General features: G+C 44.1%; 1 protein-coding gene across 2 annotated transcripts in view; it reads right to left on the minus strand.

Annotated features, from left to right (window-relative positions):
• The window catches only part of nt5c2a (5'-nucleotidase, cytosolic IIa), a 140893-nt gene that overhangs the window by 66436 nt on the left and 48659 nt on the right, over positions 1 to 25798 (minus strand). Inside the window, exons 1-2 of one of the 2 annotated variants that reach the window (XM_080206011.1) lie at positions 5347 to 5409; positions 4596 to 4686 (exon numbers count right to left, since the gene is read on the minus strand). The exons of the other annotated variant lie outside the window; for it this stretch is intronic. Of the exons in view, the coding sequence (XP_080062137.1) occupies positions 4596 to 4686; positions 5347 to 5361 (106 nt within the window). The 5' untranslated portion in view covers positions 5362 to 5409. Of the gene's footprint in view, positions 1 to 4595; positions 4687 to 5346; positions 5410 to 25798 lie in introns of those variants that run through there. 2 annotated transcript variants of the gene reach the window in all.

The raw sequence follows: 25798 nt of genomic DNA on the forward strand, positions 1-25798 counted from the left end.
ACTCCTCCACATTGACCTCCAGCTGCCACTGATCAGCTGCTCCGCCAACCTGTCTATGTCCTTTTGTTTCCAAACTTTTCCAAATTTTGCGTCATCCACAATCTTTGAAGTTGTCCTCTGTACATCAAGATCATTAAGATATATCAGGAAAAGCAACCTGGGGAACACCACTATAAACTTTCCTTTGACCTGAATAACATCCACTCACCATTACCCTCCACTTCCTATTTTTCAGCCAATTTTGTTATGGATGAAATGATTAGCAGAATTGTAAATGTTTCGAAAAGACTGGATTACAAGGTTGTTAACTACAGCAGCTACAGTAATCCCTGAAGTCAGAGGAAGCCATTCAGCTTCTCGATTCCATGGCAGCTCTCCACAGAACAAACCATTCAGTCTCATTCCCTTGCTCTATCCCTCTGGCCTGCAAGTTTATTTCCCTTAACTGCTCACCAAATTTCCTTCTGAAATCACTGCCTTGCTCCATTCCCACGATCCTTGTGGCCAGTAATCATTGCCCCTTGCTCCATAAAAACATTCTTCCTTATTCCCAATAATAGAGGGAGTAGGGGGCGTGAGTATGGTTGGTGGCGTTACGGCAAATAGGGTCCAGGTGAAGGCTGGGATGAAGACACTTTACCTGAATGCACGAAGCATTCGGAATAAAGTGGATGAGCTGGTGGCGCAGATCGACACAAATGGATATGATCTGGTGGCCATTACAGAGGCGTGGCTGCAAGGTGACAGGGACTGGGAGCTGAATGTCCAGGGGTATCAAGTGTTTAAGAAGGATAGACGAGAGGAAAAAGGGGGGAGCGTAGCTCTGCTGATTAAGGATAGCATCAGGGTGGTAGCAAGGGATGATATTGGAGCCAAGGAGCAGAAAGCGGAATCGTTGTGGGTAGAGATTAGGAACAGCAAAGGGAGGAAGACGCTGGTGGGTGTCGTCTATAGACCCCCAAATAATGATCTGGAGGTGGGGCGGGCTGTTAACGCGCAAATAAGTGTGGCGTGCAGGAATGGGACAGCCGTAGTTATGGGGGACTTCAATCTACATATAGATTGGTCGACCCATGTTGGACGCAGTGGGCTCGAGGAGGAGTTCTTGGAATGCTGCCGGGATAGTTTCCTGGAACAGTGTGTGTTGGAGCCGACGAGGGAGCGAGCTATCTTGGATCTGGTGCTATGTAATGAGGCAGGTAGAATTAGGGACCTTGCGGTGAAGTATCCTCTTGGGGAGAGTGATCATTGTATGGTGGAGTTTCTGGTGCAGATGGAGGAGGAGAAAGTGGGTTCCCAGACGCGCGTTCTTTGTTTGAACAGAGGGGAGTACGGTAGGATGAGAGAAGAATTGGCGAATGTGGACTGGGGGAGCGCGCTGGAAGGTAGGTCTGCTGAGGAACAGTGGAGGATCTTTAAGGAGATCTTTCTTGGTGCTCAGCAGAAATTTATTCCGATGGTCAAAAAGGACCATAGGAGGAGAGGTAATAAGCCGTGGATAACGAAGGAGGTGAAGGAAAGTGTTAAATTAAAAGCGGAGGCGTTTAGAGTAGCTAAGAGTAGTGGGCAAGAAGAGGATTGGGAGAGGTTTAAATGTCAACAAAGATTGACAAAGAAGATGATAAAGAAGGGTAGGAGAAACTATGAAGCTGGGCTAGCGCTTAATATAAAAAAGGATAGCAAGAGTTTTTATAAATATATAAAAAGGAAGAGGCTGGCTAGGGTGAACGTTGGACCCTTAGAGGATGAGAAGGGGGACTTAGTGGTAGGGGATGGGGATATGGCTGAGGTCCTGAATAACTTTTTTGTTTCTGTCTTCACAGAGGAGGACGTGAATAATTTGCCGGGTGTTAGAGATGGAAAGGTGGTAGGACTGGAGGGTCTTAATGACATTACTGTTACTAGAGAGGCGGTGCTCGACAGACTGGAGGGGCTGATTGTGGACAAGTCGCCAGGACCGGATGGAATGCATCCGAGGGTTCTGAAAGAAATGGCGGAGGTGATAGTGGATGCCTTGGTGGTTATTTTCCAGACGTCGCTGGATTCCGGGGAAGTGCCGGAAGATTGGAAAGCGGCTAATGTTACGCCGTTGTTTAAGAAGGCTGCCAGGCAAAAGGCAGGGAATTATAGGCCGGTTAGTTTAACGTCTGTTGTAGGTAAAATGTTAGAATCCGTCATCAAGGAGGAAATAGTGAGGCATCTTGAGGGGAATTGCTTGATAGACCAGACGCAGCACGGTTTCGTTAAAGGGAAGTCGTGTCTGACAAATTTACTGGAGTTCTATGAGGATGTGTCTGGGGCGGTGGATAGAGGAGAGCCGGTGGATGTGGTCTTTCTGGATTTTCAGAAGGCGTTTGACAAGGTACCTCACAAGAGGTTATTGCAGAAGGTCAGGGGACAGGGAGTTGGGGGTAGGGTGTTAGCGTGGATAGAGGATTGGTTGTCAAATAGGAGGCAGAGAGTGGGGGTCAATGGTGCTATTCGGATTGGCGGATGGTGACTAGTGGAGTGCCTCAGGGGTCGGTGCTGGGGCCTCAGCTATTTACCATTTATATAGATGATCCGGAGGAGGGAACCGAGTGTAGGGTGTCAAAATTTGCTGATGACACCAAGATTGGAGGAAAGGCAAATTGCGCGGAGGGTGGGGAGAGTCTACAGAAGGATCTAGATAGGCTGGGCGAATGGGCCAGGAAATGGCAAACGGAATTTAATGTTGGCAAGTGCGAGGTGGTCCACTTTGGTAGGAATAATGGTAGGAAGGATTATCACTTCCGTGGCGAAAAACTGCAGCAGGCGACGGTGCAGAGGGACCTTGGGGTCCTTGTGCATGAGTCGCAAAAACCCAGCCTGCAGGTGCAGCAGGTGATCAGGAAGGCGAATGGGATGCTGGCCTTCATAGCGAGGGAGATTGAATATAAAAGTAGGTCTTGCTGCGGCTGTATAGGGCATTGGTGAGGCCGCAGCTGGAGTACTGTGTGCAGTTTTGGGCGCCGTACTTACGCAAGGATATTTTGGTCTTGGAGGGAGTGCAGAGGAGGTTTACTAGGCTGATGCCGGAGTTCAGGGGGTTGAGCTATGAGTAGAGGCTGAATAAACTAGGCTTGTACTTGTTAGAGTTTAGAAGAATGAGGGGAGATCTCATTGAGACGTATAAGATGATGAATGGGATGGATAGGATAGAGGTGGAGAGACTCTTCCCGCTCAGAAAGGATAATAGGACTAGGGGGCACAACCTCAAGATATGGGGGGGGGGGCGGTTTAGAACGGAGTTGAGGAGGAACTTCTTCACTCAAAGGGTGGTGAATCTCTGGAATTCTCTGCCCGTTGAAGTGGTGGAGGCTGCCTCGATAAATATTTTTAAGACGCAGGTTGATGGGTTTTTGATAAGAGAGGGGATTAAGGGTTATGGGGAGAGGGCGGGAATGTGGAACTGAGCCACGACAGATCAGCCATGATCTTATTGAATGGCGGGGCAGGCTCGAAGGGCTAGATGGCCTACTCCTGCTCCTATTTCTTATGTTCTTATATTCCCTTGCATCTCTTCCCCAAAACCTTCAATCTGGGTCCCCTAACCCCTGTACCAACTGCTAATGGGAAGTTTTTCTTTGACTACTTTTTCTAAATCTGTCATAATCTTGTATACTTCAATCTAATCACTCCTCAATCTCATTCTATCCAAGGAAAACAATCCCTGGCTTCACCAAACTAACCTTGTAGCTAAAGTTCCCCTGAACACATTTCATAAATTTCTCCACCTTGCCCTTTACTCTAAAATCACAATCAATATTTGGGTAGTTAAAGTTGCCCAACATCACCGCTCTTTACCTCTTGCACATCTCTGCCATTCCCCTGCACATTTGCTCCTCTATCTCTTACCGACTATTTGGAAGCTGATAGAATCCTCTCAGTAACATGATCATACCTTTCTTGCTTCTCAAGTCTAAATAATGGATTTTGTCTTCAGTCCCTCCAGGATATCCTTTCTTTCCAACATTACCATGTCTCCTCCAACCAGCACTGCCATCCTCCCTCTTTCCTTTTCCTATCTTTCTTGAAATTTTGCACCCATGAATATTAAACCTTCAGCCCGCACCCAAACAGCTGTTTGCACTTGTCGATCACAGATTTTATTCAACACATTGTGTGTTTACATACATGCATTCTTAACCAGTGCACTCCTTGCACTCCTCCTTACGATAGTTCCTATCTAATATAACTACCTCCTCCCAATTCATCAACTAATGGTGCCAAGGAAAAAGTCAGGGAGGAAAGCTCCTCTGGGATGGAGAATCCTCACCTGTTTTACAATGGGATTCTGTGAGACTGAGAGCTGTATAATGCGGCCCAAGTAAGAAGAACCAGTTTATATAATGAGCAGAATATGTGCCATCTCGTCTGTCAGTGATTCTCTCCTAACTGTGAAATGCACTGATTAAAACTGATCGTCACGTACCAGCCAGAGTCAACACTCAAACCAGCCCAGAGAGAGTGGGTAGAGTGTTGTCTACCATTGGAAAATCAGAGTACTCATATCCTGTTAGCCCATAAATAATTACTTTGTTTTTCCCACTTGTAGCAGATCCCCTCCATCTTACCTCCTACAGCTGGGAGGGGGACGAGAGGCCGCAAACTCCTCCTCGAGTGCGACAGCAACCCTCCTTTCTCAGCCAACAGGAAGTACGCTAGCTGTGGGGTGAAACAGATAAAGTGTTGGTCCCCTTCCACCAAGCCGTAACCACAGTGGTGTGAAGCCAGCATCTGAATCTTATTTCTTGACTAACCCAGTTTCCATTCATACTGTGGTATCTCAGCTGGAGCTAAAGACTCACCTTCTGATATTTGTCCTCTCACTGATTCACTGTTCTGAGGGCTTTGCCCTCTCTTCCACCACATTTCTCCTTCGCTATCAACAGCCTCCACATTTCTTACCTACTTTTTTAGATTCGTAGACGTTTACAGCACAGCAGGAGGCCATTCGGCCCATCGTGTCCACGTCGTCAACTAAGATCTGACTACACTAATTCCATTTTCCAGTGCTTGGTCCACAGAGCTGGAGGCAAGTGAATATCTAAACATTTTTCAGTGTTACCAGAGTTTCTGACTCAACCACCCTCTCAGGCAGTGAGTTGCAGCCTCCCACTCTTCTCTGGCTGAAGTTTCTCCTCAGCTCCACTTTTAGCATTCTACCTCTTTCCATAAATCCCTGCTCCCTGGTTATTGACCCCACTGCTAATGGAAAAACTACCTTCCTATCCACCGATTTTCCTATGCCCCTCAAATCTTATACACCTCCTATCTGGTCCCTTCTCTACCTTTGCTGCTCTAAGGATAACAGTGCCAGCCTACCCAGTCTCTCTTCATAGCTTAGACCCTCTATCCCAGACACCATCCTGGTGAATCTCCTCTGCACCCCTCTCCAAAGCAATCACATTCTTCCTGTAGTGTGGTGACTAGAACTGCACACATTACTCTAGTTGTGGCTAGCCAGTGTTTTATACAGTTCCAGCATGACCTTCTCACTCTTGTATTCCATAACTGGCTATTAAAGGCAAGGATTCCATATGGCATCTTAACCACCTTAACTATCTGCTGCCTTCAGGGATCTGTAGAAATGCACTCCGAGGTTCCCCCTAATCTTCAGTACTTTCCAGGGTCCTAACCATTCGTCATGTAATCTACTGCCTTGTTAGCCTTCTCCAAGTAAATTACCTCACACTTTTTTATTGATGATTTTACTCTACATTAATCACAGAACCTTAATGCACAAAGTCACCAGTTTGTGAGCAGTGACACAGTCTGAATCCTGATCTTCTCCAAGCTCTGCATTGCAGCATCAAACCTGTATTGATTTTAATTACGGAGAGGCACTATTCCTTCCCTAACTCAAGTCCAACACCTGCCACGTCTCACGAATCAATCCTTACACTTTTACCAGTTAGTTATATTTTTGTTTTCATTATGTCTTTTGAACTCATGTGAACGGCCATTTCAGTTGCAAAGGATATCCCATCTGACAATTTAATTTTCTATGAAAAGCAAATCCACAAAGGCATTGATACTATACTTATCACCTTGCAACACCTGGGCAGGATACCAGAAAATCTTGACAGCCCTCCCTCGTTTCGTTCATTCTCCCTATTACAATCTTTCTCTATATTTATCCCCACTATATTTAGCAGTCCCCTGGTTTCCAAGTGTGCCTGCCTATTAGCTATCCTGATTCACTTCCCACCATCAACATGTTGAAAACAAAATCAATCACGATGCAGTATCCTCTTCTAACTTCATCTTTTCCACTGACTCCAAATGACAGCTTTCCTTGCCTTCTACAACGTACAAACTCTTGAAAAATAATTTGGGATGACCTAACTAATATTTGCTGTTCACGTCACCTTCTCTCACTCTTTACACTCCAGCTGGTGTTCAACAAGAAAAGACCTCTTTGCAGCAAAGTCAAACCACAGAAACTACCTCACACTCAGCTCTCACTGATTCCCCACCTCAAGGGTCAACGTAGACCTTTGGCCTGCATTAGCTAATCCGTTTCCCAATGTAGCAGCTTAACTATGATAAAAAGTAAAGAAAAAACAGATGTAATTAAAAACAATTGCTTTAACACAAAGTGACCTCACACTATCACTGCGTATTTGAAAAATAGGTGCTTTATAAATCATTCATTCTTGAGATTTATCCTAAGTAGATCCAAGGAGGTGGTGGTGGCCATTTTCTCTGAACCACTGTACTTTGTTCTTAATACTGCTTTGCTACGTCGTGGTGGGGCTGTTAGGAGTCAGTTATGTTGAGATGGGAAAGTAGTTTACATCCTCTCTAAAAAAGACATTGGTGAATCAGTAGGATTTTCCTCACAAAATGATCTAGATATGGATGCGATGGGGAAGAGAAGCAAATAAACCTCTAGAAAGGGATAACTCCAGCAGAATTCATCCAAAATAGCCCAGGGTCTCAAACATAGAGGCCCAGAGTCCCACCATCCCCTATCCCAGTACGGGCCACTTTCAAAAGAGCAGCTGAGTGCAAGATTAACAAGCTGTTTCTTCTATAAGAGGAATTGTAAATTAAAGTTTCCGAAAAGGTGAAATGGGAACATTATTTCTTAAAGGACAATTTCCTCAAAGGAACTAAGGATGTTGAGATAATTATTTACTTATGTGGAGGGCTATTAATCATTAAATACCCTACCAGAAACCGTTTTGGAACAGAATCCTTAACAGCTTATAAGAGGTAGAAGAGCATTTGAAAAATAGAATAATAAAGGGCAGCATGACGAGTGGTTAAAGACCCTGCCAATCTCTCTCTCACGTCCAGGATGGTGCAGGACTTGTTCAAATGGAAGGCCTCCAAACCTGGGAACCTGCCAAGAGGCTGCTGATGGTTTCCCCAAATGCCGGGGTCCATTCCCGATACCGGGCAAATCCTGGCAAGAGCAACAAGTGGCAGTTAATTGGCCATCCATCTCCAATCAGTACTTGGCCACGCTGTTAATGCTCCCATAAGAACAGGAATAGGTGCAATAGGCAGTGGGATCCCTTGAACCTGCTCCACCATTCAATACATTCATGGCTATTTCTCAGCCACAGTTCCAATTTCCTGCTACCACCCATAACTCCCTTGAGAGACTAACAATCTGTTTCAGTCTGAAATATATTCAATGATGCATCTACAACTGTGTGATAGAGAATTCCAAAGATTCACAACCTTTTGGAGTGAAAAAATTATCTTCATCTTAGTCCTAATAACCTGAGAACTAATCTTAATAATCTAAACAATGTTCCAGATTCCCTAGCCAAGAGAAACAACCTCTCAGTGGCTAGCTTGGCAAGCCCCTTCCACCACTGAGAGTATCTAATGGCAGCAGGGAGACAGACACTGGCCTCCCCCCAATGCCTCTGCCAGTCTGGTAAAATTCAGATCTCAGAACCCTTCACTTCTCACCTCCTCAAATACTCAAAATTCCAGTTTCTAACAAAGTCATAAAATCTTTTAAACTTAAAGACAAGACTCTGATAGTTACTCACTTAACATACAAATCTCCAAACACAGTCTTCATGCCAATCTCTATATAGAATAAGCAGAAAATACTGGAAAAACTCAGCAGGTCTGACAGCATGCACAGGGAGAAAAACATACTAAGTGTTGGGTCAATTATGACTCTTCTTTGGAACTTTCTAATACAACTTTATATAGTTTTAAAGACAGGATAAAGGAATGGGGAATGAGTTTCATCTCCCACTAATAATTCCTGCAGGATTCTCATAGTTAGCACCTTGCAGCACAGGTCCTTTTTTTTAACGAAACACAACAAAATATGTAGCCGCTCCAACTAGTAGCTAATGCCCTTTTCATTTAGAGGACAGCAGTCAAGGTCTTGGCTCACGATCCATGTCTGGAAGAAATGGAGAAATCAAGGAGCTTTTACTGCATGATGAATTAATTATTTTAAGACATCTCATTTCACTAGGTGATAGGAGAGAGTTGGGCCTGTCATGAGACATAGTATGATGGATGGTGTGAAGACAGATGTGCCTCAAGTTAGAAGAACTTATGCCTGTGTCTTGCACCAATTTACTGTTAAGGAGCACATTATTTCCAATGCATCCACTATACACAGGGATCAAAGGACAGCATTATTTTACACTGAAGAATGTTTTAGGAATATCGTCAAAAGACTCCTAAAAAGGTCAAACTCCTGGGAGTCCCTACCTTGTGACCAACTGAAATGGATATAATTCAGGACGATACTGAATACATCCAAGAGAATTGGGAAAATGCAGAGTCAAGGCTTTAGTATAACTCTCAGAACAACACATCTATCCAACCCTCCAAGCAAAGACTGGAGGTCACACATTGGATTTATGAGCATCTCAGAACACATCAGTGTGGAAACAGGTCCCCCTCTATCCTGAGAAACAGCTTTAGAAGAGAACAATGAAGGGTAGCTGACCATGTGATGTCTGCCAGCGAGATGCAAAGATAAAATCTGCTGTTACTCTTCCAGTTCACAGTCAGCATTGATCTGCTGCCAGGTTTGGAATGCATTACAAATCACTTGAAGGATAAACTGCTGCACAACATTCTCTTCAGATGGTGCCAGCAGCATGTAAATAACTAATTAATTATCAACACTCATACCTCCAGCAAAGGGTCCATTTTCAGGAAATTACAGAAGAAAGTGGAAAGATTTCATTTTCTAAAATAAATGTTGACTTCTATTTAAAATTATAAAGTCAAGGTGTTGATGTGTACAGTGTCATAGGCACTGGCAATTCACATTAATGAGTGTGTGCTCACCAGTGCTAATGTATACAGGCTGCTCAGTGTGGAGACAGATACCCACTCTGTCCTCCTCCCCAAAAACCTATTCAGAAACCTAGCTGGAAAAAGAGGAAAACTCAGGCTGAAAGACTTCCACTTCCAACTCAAACTTTCATATGAATTTTGCCAAGTCAACTCGAAATGAGCAGCAGAGGCAAACTGAAGGACAGAATTAGTTAAACCCAACTCCTTAGGTCAGTTCTGTACTCCTCCTCCTTCCCTAATGACCAAGACTTGGGCCACTCTCATCTCTCTCTCTCTCTCTTAAATGGAACGGCATAAAAGGTTTTATTAGTTAGTTCTGCTGCTAGGCACTTTTGAACAACCACAATGAGAATGGTGGAATACTCTCCACTTGTCAGGATGGGTGCAGCTCCAACAACACTCAGGAAGCTCGACAGCATCCAGGGCAAAGCAGCCCCGCTTGAATAGCACCATTAAATTCTCCACCATCAACGCACAGTGGTAGTCGTGCACACCATCTACAAGATGCACTGCAGCAATTCACCTTCTGAAGGGCAGCTAAAGATGGGCAATAAATTAATTAGGAGCAGTTGAGCCAACCCCTCAAGTTGGCTCCATCATTTGATTAAATCACAACTGACTGGGTTGTGTTCTCTGTTCTACTTTCCTGTCTATCCCCTAATACTCTTTGACCATCTTGTCAATCAAGAATCTAATTGAACCTTAAAATATTCATAGAACATTACAGCACAGTACAGCACTTCGGCCCTCAATGTTGTACCGAGCTATGTCCAATCCCAAGATCAAGCTATCCTCTCCCTATAATTCTGGTGTGAAATGACCCTGCCTCCACTGCTCTCCAGGGAGGAGAATTCCATAGACTAATAACCCTCAGAGATTCACACTCCAGAATTGCAGTGAGACCTAGATTTTGGATCGAAGACACAGTGCTAAAGAAATTGAATTAGCAATGCCTGCATCACATCGTCCAGATTCAACGCAGGAATCAAATGCTAATGTCTTTCTTGAAGCTGGATCCACAAGCAACTAGGGGATTTTCACAGTAACTCCATTGCAGGAACAAGTGACACTAATAAATAAAGCAAAAAAAAATTATTTTTAAATAAAAATAATAATAAATAAAGAATAAATCATAACCATAAATAAATACATAAAGCATTCAGACAAAGTGGATAAAATTGGTTGAGTGATGGTAAACAAAGAATACTGGTGAAAGGTTGATTTTCATTATGGAGGAAGGTTTATATGGAGCTCCCCAGGGATCAGCAGTAGGACTTCTCCTCCTGATATATTAGTGACCTAGGCTTGACGTACAGGCATAATTTCAACATTTCCAGTCAATACAAAACTTGGAAGTATTATGAACTGTGAAAAGGACAAATGGCAGATGAAATTTAAGTGTGATATAATTCCTTTTTTTTGGGAAGAATACAGAGGGGCAAGGTAAACTAAAGGGTACAATTCTAAAAGGGGTGCAGGAGCAGAATAAATGTACACCTGAATGTATATATGCATAGATTATTGAAGGTGCCAGGACAAGTCAAGGGAACACTTAATAAAACATCCTGAATTCAGGATGTTATTAATTGGGGCATAGGCTACAAAAGAAAGGTGATTATATTAAACCTGCATAAAACATTGGTTTGAAATCAGCTGGAGTATTGCGTCCAGTTCTAGTCACTGCACTTTAGGAAAGATGTGAAAGCATTTGAGAGCGTGCAGAAAAGATTCAAAGAACGGATCCAGGGATGAGGAACTTCTACATAGAGAGATTTAGAGAAGTTGGAATGTTTTTCTTGGAGAACAGAAGACTGACAGATTTGATAGAAGCACTCAAAATCATGAGGGTCAAAGAGAATAGTCTAGGGAAAAGCTGCTCCCACTAACGGGAGGATTGAGAACCAGAGGACACAGAGTTAATTGCCAAAAAAAGGCAATGACAACAAAAGAAGAAACCTGTTCCACGCAGTGAGTGGTTGGACTCTGCAATGCACCGAGGATGGTGAAGGAAGGTTCAACTGAGGCTTTAAAAGGGAATTGGATTATTAGCTCAATAGGAAGATTGTTCAGGGCTACAGGAAGAAGCTCCAGGTGAATTGCTCCTTCAGGGAGGCAAAATTGGCTGAATGCCTACAGTAAAGAAGGAGCCATTCAATAAATCTACTTCCTGCAAAATCAACTGAGATGGACTGGACACTAAGGATGGATGAAAAGCTCTTCCTCCCACAGACAAATGACTAATGTTCTGGGGGAAAGGGAAAGAAAACAATTCAAAAACACTAAAGCTTTCCTTGTGGCAACACTGACAATGACTGGGAGGAGCTTATGACCAATGGTAATAAACTGTCCATCAAACTGCATTATACTTTGAACCATAATATCTTAATAATGAGGTAGAGCAGAAGCAGAGAAGCAAAGAAAAGGAATCAAATCACATGTCCAGAATCCCACTAGCTGCCTTCCCCACATGCCCAGAGATCTGGAGAATTAACCTATTCAGTCACACAAAATGGCAGGAAGTCACCATCCTGAATGGATGTCAGCCTCAAATCGAGAGACTATTGACAACACGTTTACCATACAATTCTGTCCCACTTAAAAATAAACCCAAGTGCTTGATTAGTTATTTTCATTGTCCTGTTAACTGGCATTGCTACTTTTAGTGATCTATGGAACTGTATCACAGATCCCTCACTCCTCTACCCTAGGGTTATGCAGCCTGCTTATTCTTCCTACCAAAACACCCTGCATGGTAAAATCAACTTGTCAGTTTGATGGCCAGAACTGCAAGCTTAACAATGTCCTCCTGCAACATGTCGCAGTCCCTGGCAGCAATAACTACAATGCTCAACATAGACTGTCACAGAGAGATACAACACACACACACACACACACACACACACACACACACACACACACACACACACACACACACACACACACGGGAGGAGAATATGAAACTTAATGCATTGTCAATGAACCACTGGTTGGCCAGTTCGTGGCCATCCAATGTGCAACACGCTCTGTGAAAGGCTGAGTGCTGCCTGAGAAGAAGGAGCATGTGGGCTGGTACTTCCATTTTCACTGCCTTGCCCCTGTCCCATCTCCTGCCGGCATCTCCACATCATGTTCCCCTCAAGGGGGACGCTTGCTGCGCAGCTGCCTGAGGCAGCTGATAACCCATAAAAAAAATCAGCTATGCCACAAGTTCAAAGCAGCACAATCATACACAGACCTCAGTCCCTCGACATTTTTGTTAATTTTACTTGAGATCTGACCTTTCATCCCATTCTGGATTAAGGCTGCAGCCTAAACGTAAAGGCTGCCTGGCCAATCAGCCCACAGTGGGCCGCACGGTAGCACAGTGGTTAGCACTGCTGCTTCACAGCTCCAGGGTCCTGGGTTTGATTCCCGGCTCGGGTCACTGTCTGTGTGGAGTTTGCACATTCTCCCTGTGTCTGCGTGGGTTTCCTCCGTGTGCTCCAGTTTCCTCCCACAGTCCAAAGGTGTGTGGGCCAGGTTGATTGGTCATGCCAAAATTGCCTCTTAGTGTCCTAAGATGCTTAGGTTAGAGGGATTAGTGGGTAATAATATGTAGGGATATGGGGATAGGGACTGGGTGAGATTGTGTTCAGTGCAGACTCGATGGGCCGAAGGGCCTCTTTCTGCACTGTAGGGTTCTATGATTCTATGACTTGTCAACCATAAAGGCAGACGGGTCAACATAAAATCCCAGTCAAGTGCTGATTAATTAATTTAAATTGCCTTCTTGTCGGCAGGCATGCACTCCCAGCGATTGAAATATCACACAAGGATTTGATGATTTTTTTTAAAAAATCAGTTTAGGGGATGTGGGCATCGCTGGCTGATCCAGCATTTATTGTCCATCCCTAATTGCCCTTGAACTTGAGGGGCTTGCTGGACCACACTGCATGTGAGATTTTATGCACTTCTGGCTCAGCACCCATCTGAGCAATGTCAAATTCTGAGCACAAATGCGAGATACAAAAATGGCAACAAACAGAAACAAAGGAGAACCACAATTTTAACCTAAACCAGCAATAAAGCAAAGAATCAGTGATATACAAAACAGGTTTCTAATCCAAACCCACAGGCACATGCATTGTATTGATGCCTTGTCTGATTTCAAGAAGAAATTAGATGTAGCTCTTGGAGCTAAAAAGATCAAGGGATATTGAATTTGATGATCAGGCATGATCATAATGAATGGTGGAGCAGGCTCAAAGGGCTGAATGGCCTACTTCTGCTTCTAAGTTTCTGTGTTACAGAGTCTTACCATATCCCAAATCACTGTACAATCACAAGTTCTTATTGAAATACAATCACTGTTTGCACCACCTGTACACAGTAAGCAGATAGGTTGCCAGCCTTTGGTTGAATCAGGGATGTTGGTAAGGGAACTCCTTACTCTTTGAGGATCATTTGCAGACACTGAAACAGACAGGAAGAATCTCAGTACTTCCAACACTGTATCACCCATTAATATTAACCCATTAACCCTTTCCCCAGCTCATTCCTACATCATTCCTAACTCCTTGATGCTGAAGACAAGAGAAGCCCCCATGTTACCTATCCCCAATAGGTGTCCCAAGTAAGACGAGACATGCCGAGGTCAAACAAGGGACCACCTATTCTGTACGACTCAGAGCAACTGAATGGAACCATTTCCCGATGGAGATGGCAAGCTCAGTTTAAAAATCACAGAACCCTGTAGCACAGAACCAGGCCTTTTGGCCCATACTGCCTGTATCAGCCCGTGTGCAGGAGTTATCAAATTTAATTCCACTTTCCTGCTCTTCACTCACTGTCCTGATTTATTTTACTCACTTGTGGGATGTGAGTATAGCTGGCAGGCCTGCATTTATTGCCCATCCTTATGTACCCTTGAGATGATGTTAGTGAGCTCGCTGCAGTCCACATGCTGTGGGTTGACCCACAATGCCGTTAGGAAGGGAATTCCAGGATTTTGACCCAGCAACTGTGAAGGAATGGCGACATATTTCCAAGTCAGGAGGGTGAGTGACTTGGAAAGGAACTTGTAGGTGGTGTTGTTCCTATGTACCTGCTGCCTCTTAACACATGTCCAAATGCCTTTTAAAGATCCCTTAGAATCTGCTTCCACCACTCTAACTTAGTGTGTTCCAGGTATTAACAACCCCCTGGAGAAACTTCTCATTTTTCCCACAAGTTCTTTGAGCTATTATTTTAACTCTATGACCTTTGGCTTTTCTTTTCTCTCCTTGTTTTGTCCGTGAGAAGTTACTCAGCTCAAGCGCAGCTTTCCTCCTCTTAACAGAAAGACTGAAGCAAGGTCACACATGTTAACTGGACCCCACTTACTGACCACACTATCGCACCTTCTTTATCCCAGTTAGTGACCACACTATCGCACCCTCTTTATCCCAGTTAGTGACCACACTATCGCACCCTCTTTATCCCAGTTACTGACTAATACACACATTCCTTTCTCTGTCCAATCAGTCCTCGAGGAGAGGTGGTTTTGGAAGATAGAACACAGAAAAACTACAGCACAAACAGGCCCTTCGGCCCACAAGTTGTGCCGATCATATCCCTACCTACTAGGCTTACCTATAACCCTCAATCCTATTAAGCCCCATGTATTCATCCAGAAGTCTCTTAAAAGACCCTATCGAATTTACCTCCACCACCACCGGCAGCAGCCGATTCCACTCACTCACCACCCTCGAGTGAAAAACTTACCCCTGATATGTCCTCTGTACCTACTCCCCAGCACCTTAAACCTGTGTCTTCTTGTGGCAACCATTTCAGCTCTGGGAAAAAGCCTCTGAGAATCCACTCGATCAATGCCTCTCATCATCTTATACACCTCTATCAGGTCACCTCTCATCTTTCGTCTCTCCAAGGAGGAAAGACCGAGCTCTCTCAACCTATCCTCATAAGACATGTCACCCAATCCAGCCAACATCCTTGTAAATCTCCTCTGCACCCTTTCATAAGAACATAAGAAATAGGAGCAGGAGTAGGCCATCTAGCCCCTCGAGCCTGCCCCGCCATTCAATAAGATCATGGCTGATCTGTCATGGCTCAGTTCCACATTCCCGCCCTCTACCCATAACCCTTAATCCCCTCGCCTATCAAAAACCCATCAACCCGCGTCTTAAAAATATTTAGCGAGGCAGTCTCCACCACTTCAACGGGCAGAGAATTCCAGAGATTCACCACCCTTTGAGTGAAGAAGTTCCTCCTCAACTCCATTCTAAACCGCCCCCCCCCTTTATCTTGAGGCTGTGCCCTCTAGTCCTACTGTCCTTTCTGAGTGGGAAGAGTCTCTCCACCTCTATCCTATCCATCCCATTCATCATCTTATATGTCTCAATGAGATCTCCCCTCATTCTTCTAAACTCTAACGAGTACAAGCCTAGTTTATTCAGCCTCTCCTCATAGCTCAACCCCCTCAACTCCGGCATCAGCCTAGTAAACCTCCTCTGCACTCCCTCCAAGGCCAAAATATCCTTGCATAAGTGTGGCGACCAAAACTGCACACAGTACTCCAGCTGCGGCCTCACCAATGCCCTATACAGCTGCAGCAAGACCTCCCTACTTTTATATTCAATCCCCCTCGCTATGAAGGCCAGCATCCCATTAGCCTTCCTGACCACCTGCTGCACCTGCAATAGCTTCCACATCCTTCCTGTAATGAGGCGACCAGAACTGAGCACAGTATTCCAAATGGGGTCTGACCAGGGTCTTATAAAGCTGCAGCATTATCTCCCGACTCCTAAACTCAACTCCTCGACTGATGAAGGCCAGTACACCATACGCCTTCTTAACCACAGCCTCTACCTGCGAAGCCAATTTGAGTGTCCTATGAACCTGGACCCCAAGATCTTCGGTGGAGCGGGTGATATGTTGCAGCCGTAGCATTTAGACACCAGTGTGTTCCACAGCAACTATATCTACAGCTTGAGGAACTGACAAAATGCCTGGATGGGAGGCCCTGCACCCAGTGGCCTTAAAGGAAGTGACTACAAAGATAGTGAATGCACTGATTAGAGTTCTTTGAGAATGCAAAAAGCAAGCTATACACAGGAGAAACAGTAGATGTAGTATATTTTGCTTTACAAAAGGCATTTGATAAGTCGCCACATAAAGTTACTGCACAAGATAAAGATCATGCTGTTAGAGGTGATAATATTTACAAGGATACAAAATTGACTAACGAACAGAAAATAGAATCATAAAATCCCTACAGTGCAGTAGGAGGCCATTGAGCCTGCACCGACAACAATCCCACTAAGGCCCTCTCCCCATAACCCCACATATTTACCCTGCTAATCCCCTGACTCTAAGGGCCAATTTAGCAAGGCCAATCAACCTAATCTGCACATTTTTTGACTGTGGGAGGAAACTAGAGCACCCAGAGGAAACCCGAACAGATACTGGGCGAGAATGTGCAAACAGACAGACTATCGCCCAAGGCCAGAATCAACTTGGGTCCCTGGTGCTGAGGCAGCAGTGCTAGCCACCGTGCCATTCTTGGGCTAAATAGGTCAAATGGCAAACTGCAACTAATGGAGTGCCTTGGACATCAGTACCAAGTCGTCAACTATTTGGATCTGTATTACTGGCAAATGAAGCAACAGATTACATTGTCCCCAAATTTGCAGATAATACAAAGATAGGTACAAAAGTAAGCTGTGAGGAAGATAGCGTTTGTAATGAGAAATGGATAGGTTTACTAAGTGAGCAAAAGAAAGCAGGTGAAAATAGAATGCAGCAAAATGTGAAGCTGTCTATTTTGGCAGGAAGACTAAAAAAGCAATATTATTTAAATGTAGAGAGATTACAGAAGGGTGCAGTACATAGGAATTAGGAGCAGAAAGAGGCAAATTCAGACCTGCGAGCTTGCTCCACCATTCAATCAGATCATTGCTGATCTCTCCCTGGTCTCAAACCCATCTCCCTATCTGCACTCCATATTACTTTAACCCATTTTTATTAGAAAAATATCTATCTCCTTCTTGAAACCATTTAATGATTCAGACACCACCACACTATGGGGCAGTGAACTCCACAAATTCACCACCCTTTGAGAAGTCATTCCTCCTCATCTCAGTACTAAATCTGCCATCTCTCAGCCTATACCCTGCGACGTTTTGTTCTAGATTGCCCCATAAGGGAAAACATTTGGTCTACATTTACTTTATCAATCTCTTTTAGAATTTTAAATACCTCGATCAGATCCCCTCTCATCCTTCTAAACTCCAGTCAGTATAAGCCCAAAGTGTTTCTCTCCTTGTACATCAACCCTTTCAGCCCCGGAATCAATCTGGCGGGTCAACTATGATCCATGGGCATTTTCAATTAAGAAAATGAATCATAAGTGCCGAGGCAAAGCATTTTCAGTATATTGTACAAGTGAATAAAATTGCAAATGAGTTGCTCATACCAGCTTTTCTCAGCACAATAGGAAGTACAACCTTTAATTTGCTCTGGAACTTGGTTTATCCAGCAAATAAATCAAAACTTGTGTCGACTTGACAAAGATCCTTGAAGAGCATTACTCTCCAAAGCCATTGGTAATAGCGGAATGATTCAGGTTCCATCAAAGGACTCAAGCGGAGGGCAAAAGTGTTGCTCAGTTTGTGGCAACCTCAAAAAGACTTGCACCACATTGTGGCAAGTCATTAGAAGATATTGTTCAAGATTGTCTAATTTATGGTCTCCAAAATAAGGCTATCCAAGGATGATTGCTCACTGAGCATGCTATGAGTATAAAGTTAGCAGTGTTGATGGAGCTGGCTGCTTAACAGGCAGTTTGGTGCAGGAATGAAGATTCACAAGTTGGGAACTGTCCATAAGAAGTCAAAACAGCAATAAGCATGTCACAAATGTGCCAAAATGGACCATTAGTGACTGAATATGGAGCAAGGAGACTCAATGCAAGAATTGTGGCAAAATGGGTCACATTGTAAAAGCTTGTTGGGCTATGTCAGCTTCACCTGAGAAGAATATTCAGAATAGCTGAAGATGGGATAGGGCCTGGGTGGGATTGTGGTCGGTGCAGACTCAATGGGCTGAAGGGCCTGTTTCTGCACTGTAGGGTTCTATGTTCTAACTTGCAGCAATGGGTTGGTACCAGGGACTTCGATGTTGTGGCCATTTCGGAGACATGGATAGAGCCGGGACATAAGAACATAAGAAATAGGAGCAGGAGTAGGCCATCTAGCCCTTTGAGCCTGCTCCGCCGTTCAATAAGATCATGGCTGATCTGAAGTGGATCAGTTCCACTTTCCCGCTTTCTCACCATAACCCTTAGTTCCCTTGTCTATCAGAACTCTACCTACCCGTGACTTAAATATATTCAATGAGGTAGCCTCCACCACTTCAATGGGCAGAGAATTCCAGAGATTCACCACCCTTTGAGTGAAGAAGTTCCTCCTCAACTCCGATCTAAACTGCCCCCCCACTTATCTTGAGGCTGTACCCTCTATTTCTGCTATCCTAAGCGGGAAGAATCTCTGTACCTCTATCCTATCCATCCCCTTCATTATCTTGTAAGTCTCTATAAGATCCCCCCTCAGCCTTCTAAACTCCAACGAGTACAGACCCAGTCTATTCAATCTCCCTTCATAAGCTAACCCCCTCATCTCTGCTATCAGCCTGGTGAACCTTCTCTGCACTCCCTCCAAGGCCAATATATCCTTTCTCAAATGCAGGGACCAAAACTGCACACAGTACTCCAGCTGCAGCCTCACCAGTACCCTGTACAGTTGCAGCAATGCCTCCCTGTTTTTATATTCTATCCCCCTCGCTATAAAGGCCAACATTCCATTCGCCTTCTTGATCACCTGCTGCACCTGCAGACTGGGTTTTTGCGATTCGTGCACAAGGACCCCCGGTCCCTCTGCACTGTAGCATGCTGCAACTTTTCGCCCTTTAAATAATAATCCTCCTACTATTATTTCTACCATTTGCTAATGTTATACTCCATCTGCCAGGTCCTCGCCCACTCACTCAGCCTATCCAGGTCTCTCTGTAGACTTTCCGTACCTTCCACGCAATTTGCTTTTCCACTCACCTTCATGTCATCAGCAACTTTTGTTACCCTACACTCAGCCCCCTCCTCCAGATCGTCTATGTAAATGGTAAACAGTTGAAGCCCCAGCACCGATCCCTGCAGCATGCCACTAGTCACCAACTGCCAACCAAAAAAGCACCCACAGGAATGGTTGTTGCAGGTTCCGGGGTTTAGATGTTTCAGTAACATCAGGGAAGGTGGTAAAAGAGGGGGAGGTCTGGCATTGTTAGTCAGGACAGTATTATGGTGGCAGAAAGGACGTTTGATAAGGACTCGTCTACTGACATTGTATGGGCTGAGGTTAGAAACTGGAAAGGAGAGGTCACCCTGTTGGGAGTTTTCTATAGGCCTCTGAAAAGTTCCAGACATGTAGAGGAAAAAATTGCAAAGATGATTCTGGATAGGAGCGAAACTAATAGGGTTGTTGTTACGGGGAATTTTAACTTTACAAATATTGACTGCAAAAGCTATAGTTCGAGTACTTTAGATGGGTCAGTTTTGTCCAATGTGTGCAGGAAGGTTTCCTGACACAGCATGTAGATAGTCCAACAAGAGGCGAGGCCACTTTGGATTTGGTACTGGGTAATGAACCAGACCAGGTGTTAAACTTGGAGGTAGATGAACACTTTGGTGATAGTGACCGCAATTCGGTTACGTTTACATTAGCGATGGAAAGGGATAGGTATATACCGCAGGGCAAGAGTTATAGCTGGGGGAAAGGAAATTATGATGCGAATAGATGAGATTTAGGATACATAGGATGTGCAAGGAATCTGCAGGGATTGGGTACAATTGAAATGTGGAACTGTTCAAGGAATAGTTACTGTGTCTCCTTGACAAGTATGTACCTGTAAGGCAGGGAGGAAGTGGTCAAGCGAGGGAACTGTGGTTTACTAAAGAAGTTGAATCTTTTGTGAGGAGGAAGAAGGAGACTTATGTCAAGATGAGAAGTGAAGACTCAGTTAGGGTGCTTGAGAGTTACAAGTTAGCCAGGAAGGGCCTAAAGAGAGAGCTAAGAAGAGCCAGGAGGGGACATGAGAAGCCTTTGGCAGGTAGCATCAAGGAAAACCCTAAAGCTTTCTATAGGTATGTCAGGAATAAAAGAATGACTAGGGTAAGATTAGGGCCAGTCAAGGACAGTAGTGGGAAGATGTGCGTGGAGTCCATAGAGAAAGGAGAGGCGATAACTGAATATTTTTCATCAATATTCACACAGGAAAAAGACAGGAGAATACTGAGATCCAGGCTATTCGACTAGACAGGATTAAGGTTCATAAGGAGGAGGTATTAGCAATTCTAGAAGTTATGAAAATAAATAAGTGCCCTGGGCCAGATGGGATTTATCCGAGGATTCTCTGGGAAGCTAGGGAGGAGATTGCAGAGCCTTTGGCTTTGATCTTTAGGTCGTCATTGTCTACAGGAATAGTGCCAGAAGACTGGAAGATAGCAAATGTTGTTCTCTTGTTCAAGAAGGGGAGTCGAGACAACCCTGGTAATTGTAGACCAGTGAGCCTTACTTCTGTTGTGGGCAAAGTTCTGGAACGGATTCTCAGAGATAGGATTTATAATCATCGAGTAAGGAATGGTAAGCTGGCCTTTATAGTGAGGGGGATATAAGAGCAGGGAGGTCTTGCTGCAACTGTACAGGGTACTGGTGAGGCCACAGCTGGAGTACTGTGTGCAGTTTTGGTCGCCACACTTGCGCAAGGATATTTTGGCCTTGGAGGGAGAGCAGAGAAGGTTCACTAGGCTGGTACTGGAGATGAGGGGATCGGACTATGAAGAGAGACTAAATAGACTGGGTCTATACTCGTTGGAGTTTAGAAGGATGAGAGGGGGATCTTACAGAGACGTCTAAGATAATGAAAGGGATGGATAGGGTAGAGGTAGAAAGATTCTTCCCGCTTAGAAAGGATAGCAGGACTAGAGGGCACAGCCTCAAGATAAGGAGGCGGGGGGGGAGGTCAGTTTAGATCAGAGTTGAGGAGGAACTTCTTCACTCAAAGGGTGGTGAATCTTTGGAATTCTCTGCCCGTTGAAGTGGTGGAGGCTGCCTCGCTGAATATATTTAAGTCACGGGTAGATAGGTTTTTGGTAGGCAAGGGAATTAAGGGTTATGGGGAGAAAGCGGGAAAGTGGAACTGATCCACTTCAGATCAGCCATGATCTTATTGAATGGCGGGGCAGGCTCGAAGGGCTAGATGGCCTACTCCTGCTCCTATTTCTTATGTTCTTATGTAATAATTTGATTAGGGATAGTCAGCATGGTTTTGAGAAGGATAGGTCGTGCTTCACAAACCTTACTGAGTTCTTTGAGAAGGTGACCAAAGAGGTGGATGAGGGTAAAGCAGTTGATGTGGTGTACATGGATTTTAGTAAAGCGTTTGATAAGGTTCTCCATGGTAAGCTATTGCAGAAGATACGGACGCATGGGATTGAGGGTGATTTAGCGATTTGGATCAGAAATTGGCTAGCTAATAGAAGACAGAGGGTGGTGGCTGATGGGAAATGTTAATCCTGGAGTTTAGTTACTAGTGGTGTACCATAAGGATCTGTTTTGGGGCCACTGATGTTTGTCATTTTTATAAATGACCTGGATGAGGGTGTAGAACGATGGGTTAGTAAATTTGAGGATGGCACTAAAGTTGGTGGAGCTGTGGACAGTGCAGAAGGATGTTGCAGGTTACAGAGGGACACAGATAAGCTGCAGAGCTGGGCTGAGGGGTGGCAAATTGAGTTTAATGCGGAAAAGTGTGAAGTGATTCACTTTGGTAAGGGTAACAGGAATACAGAGTACTGGGCTAATGGTAAGATACTTGGTAGTGTGGATGAGCAGAGAGATCTTGGTGTCCATGTGCATAGACCCCTAAAAGTTGGCACCCAGGTTGATAAGGTTGTTAAGAAGGCGTACGGTGTGTTAGCTTTTATTGGTAGAGGGATTGAATTTCGGAGCCATGAGGTCATGTTGCAGCTGTACAAAACTCTGGTGCGGCCGCACTTGGAGTATTGTGTACAGTTCTGGTCGCTGCATTATAGGAAGGATGTGGAGGCATTGGAAAGGGTGCAGAGATTTACCAGGATGTTGCCTGGTATGGTGGGAAGGTCTTATGAGGAAAGGCTGAGGGACTTGAGGTTATTTTCATTGGAGAGAAGAAGGTTACGAGATAGAACATAGAACATAGAACATAGAACACTACAGCACAAACAGGCCCTTCGGCCCACGAGTTGCGCCGATCACATCAACACCTACCAACCTACAGACCTATCTATAACCCTCAATCTCATTAAACCCCATATACTCATCCAGAAGTCTTTTAAAAGACCCCAGCGAGTTCGCCAGATGACCTGATTGAGGCATATAAGATGATCAGAGGATTAGTAAGGGTGGACAGTGAGAGCCTTTTTCCTCGGATGGCGATGGCTAACACGAGGGGACACAGCATTAAATTGAGGGGTGATAGATACAGGGCAGGTATCAGAGGTAGGTTCTTTACTCAGAGTAGTAAGAGCGTAGAATGCCCTGCCTGCAACAGTAGTGGACTCGCCAACATTAAGGGCATTTAAATTGCCATTGGATAAACATATGGATGATATTGGAATAGTTGGTTTAGATGGGCTTTAGATTGGTTTCACAGGTCAATGCAACATCGAGGGCCGAAGGGCCTGTATTGCGCTGTAATGTTCTATGTTCTATGATGTTAAAGATTCTTTGCAAAAGTCTGAAATTAGTTCATTTAATCCGAAGCTACCATTACTGCTTGCTTGTGACACTTTGCCTTATGGAGTAGGGGCAGCAGTTTCAGATATTATGCCTTTGGGAGAAGAAACACCAACAGCTTTTGCCTTGCGTACTCTGACCAGTGCTGAATCTACCTATGCTTAGCTAGAAAAAGAAGCAACCTGTATAATGTTTGGGTGTAGGAAGATTTCATTATTATTTATATGGTAGTCATTTCACATCATTGACTAATCATCGACCTTTAATTACTATTTTTTGGCCACATAAAGGCAGGCTTTAATTAGTTCCTAGCTGATTGTAAAGCTGGTCACTGATCTAATCTGCATATGCAGAGGATATAAAATATTGTCAGAGTGCCATGCTGGTGCACTATCACATTTACGTATAGCAACTGAGCAGATGCCACCATTTAGTCTTGCTAATATTCTTTATTTTTCACTAGTTGATCATTTGCTGTGACAGCTTCTCAAGAGCAGAAATTATCCTATGATGGGAAGGTGATGGATATGGTTCAACAGGAACAATAGCTGGGATGCATTGTTCACATCTTGACTTGGAACCAGATATGTCAAGAAAGCTTGAGTTGAAGGTAGTGCCTATTGTGGGGACTCCGAGGGATCAATCCTCCTTGTTTGAGTGAAAAGTTCTTAAACAACTACATGAACAACATCCTGGTATAGTCCAGATGAAGGAATTAGTACATTATTTTTGGAGGCCAAATCTGGATGCTCAGATTGAAGAAAAAGTGACGCAGTGTCAATCTTGTGCAAGAACAAGAATACACCACCACTGTCTCCTTTAAATCCTTGCGAATGGCTTAAAATTTATTGCAATGATTACATGTAGATTTTGCTGGGCCCTGGAGGGCTACACGTTCTTTGTCATAATTGATGCACACTCAAAGTCGCCAGAAGTTATCCTGGGACCTCCCACAACTGAATAAACCATTGAAAGATTCAAAGAAATGTTTGCAAGATTTGGTAAACTGGAACAGGTGGTTAGCAATAATTGTTCACAGTTTACTTCACAAGAATTTGAGGATTACCTCAAAGTAAATGGTGTTCATCATTTAAAATCTACACCTTATCCATAGCCAATGCATTCGCTGATTCATTCAATCCTTGAAACATTCTTTAAAAGCTTCAAAAGAGCGAGGTTCATTATTACACTGTGTGATATTTCTGGCATCTCAGAAACATTATTCATTCAACTACCCAAAGTTCACCTTCATTAAGAGAAAGTTGGGAACTACATTTGATTTGTTACCTCCAGAAACCTCAGCAAAAGTAGAGTGTCAAAAACAATCTAAAGTTGCTAAATGAGACACAAGAATAAAATTACCTCCTTGTTGGAATGTGCACTGAGTATGACTGTGTAATTATGCCAGGAGTGAGAAATGGCTACCAGCCAGTGTTATCAGAAATAAGTCAAATTTCTTACACAGTTCACCAAAGATGAACTAGTTTGGCAACGCCTTGCTGAGCAACTTTTGCCATCTCGAAATGGTTTCTCAGAATAATCTCCAGGTAACAACTTTTTTATTTCCTAGTGCTGTAAATACTACAATGGAAGACTTAGTTAAATCCAAGTTTCTTAATGATTGTGTCTATGCAACCATACCACATCAGAATGATTCCAAGAGAAGTATCTACTGAAGTTACAAATCATACCTATTGGGTCAAGAACAAGCAATTTCCAGAAAGTCATAGACAGTCTACAGGTGTAGCAGGTGGTCAGGAAGGCAAATGGGATGCTGGCCTTCATAGCGAGGCAGATTGAATATAAAAGTAGGGCGGTCTTGCTGCAACTGTACAGGGCACTGGTGAGGCCTCAGCTGTAGTACTGTGTGCAGTTTTGGTCGCCGCACCTGCGCAAGGATATTTTGGCCTTGGAGGGAGTGCAGAGGAGGTTCACTAGGCTGATGCCGGAGTTCAGGGGGTTGAGCTATGAAGAGAGGCTGAATAGACTGGGCTTGTACTCGTTAGAGTTTAGAAGGATGAGGGGGGATCTTATTGAGACATATAAGATGATGAAAGGGATGGATAGGATAGAGGTGGAGAGGTTCTTCCCACTCAGAAAGGACAGCAGGACTAGAGGGCACAGCCTCAAGATAAGGGGGGGCGCAGTTTAGAACAGAGTTGAGGAGGAACTTCTTCACTCAAAGGGTGGTGAATCTCTGGAATTCTCTGCCCGTTGAAGTGGTGGAGGCTGCCTCGCTAAATATATTTAAGACGCGGGTAGATAGGTTTTTGGTAGGCAAGGGGATTAAGGGTTATGGGGAGAAAGCAGGAAAGTGGAACTGAGCCACTTCAGATCAGCCATGATCTTATTGAATGGCGGGGCAGGCTCGAGGGGCTAAATGGCCTACTCCTGCTCCTATTTCTTATGTTCTTATGACAACCAAAGAGGAATAAACGACTTTCTTGTTGACTGTGTATAATGATTAAAGATGTATAGAACTGTGTCTAGAGTATTACTGATCCTATGCATAACAGCATAATAATTTGATGTTAGGACAACAGAAATAAAGAGAGAGGGATGTTAAACTCTTAGGCTGCAGTTTGATATAAAAACTAATCACTTAATTTGATGGTGATGCCATTTGGATGTTGCAGAGGATGCTGTTTTACTTTCAAAACTCTGTCAGTTGGTACTCT

The sequence above is a fragment of the Carcharhinus amblyrhynchos genome, chromosome 17, assembly GCF_965287045.1.
Source record: "Carcharhinus amblyrhynchos chromosome 17, sCarAmb.v2.hapA, whole genome shotgun sequence".
NCBI lineage: Eukaryota > Metazoa > Chordata > Chondrichthyes > Carcharhiniformes > Carcharhinidae > Carcharhinus > Carcharhinus amblyrhynchos.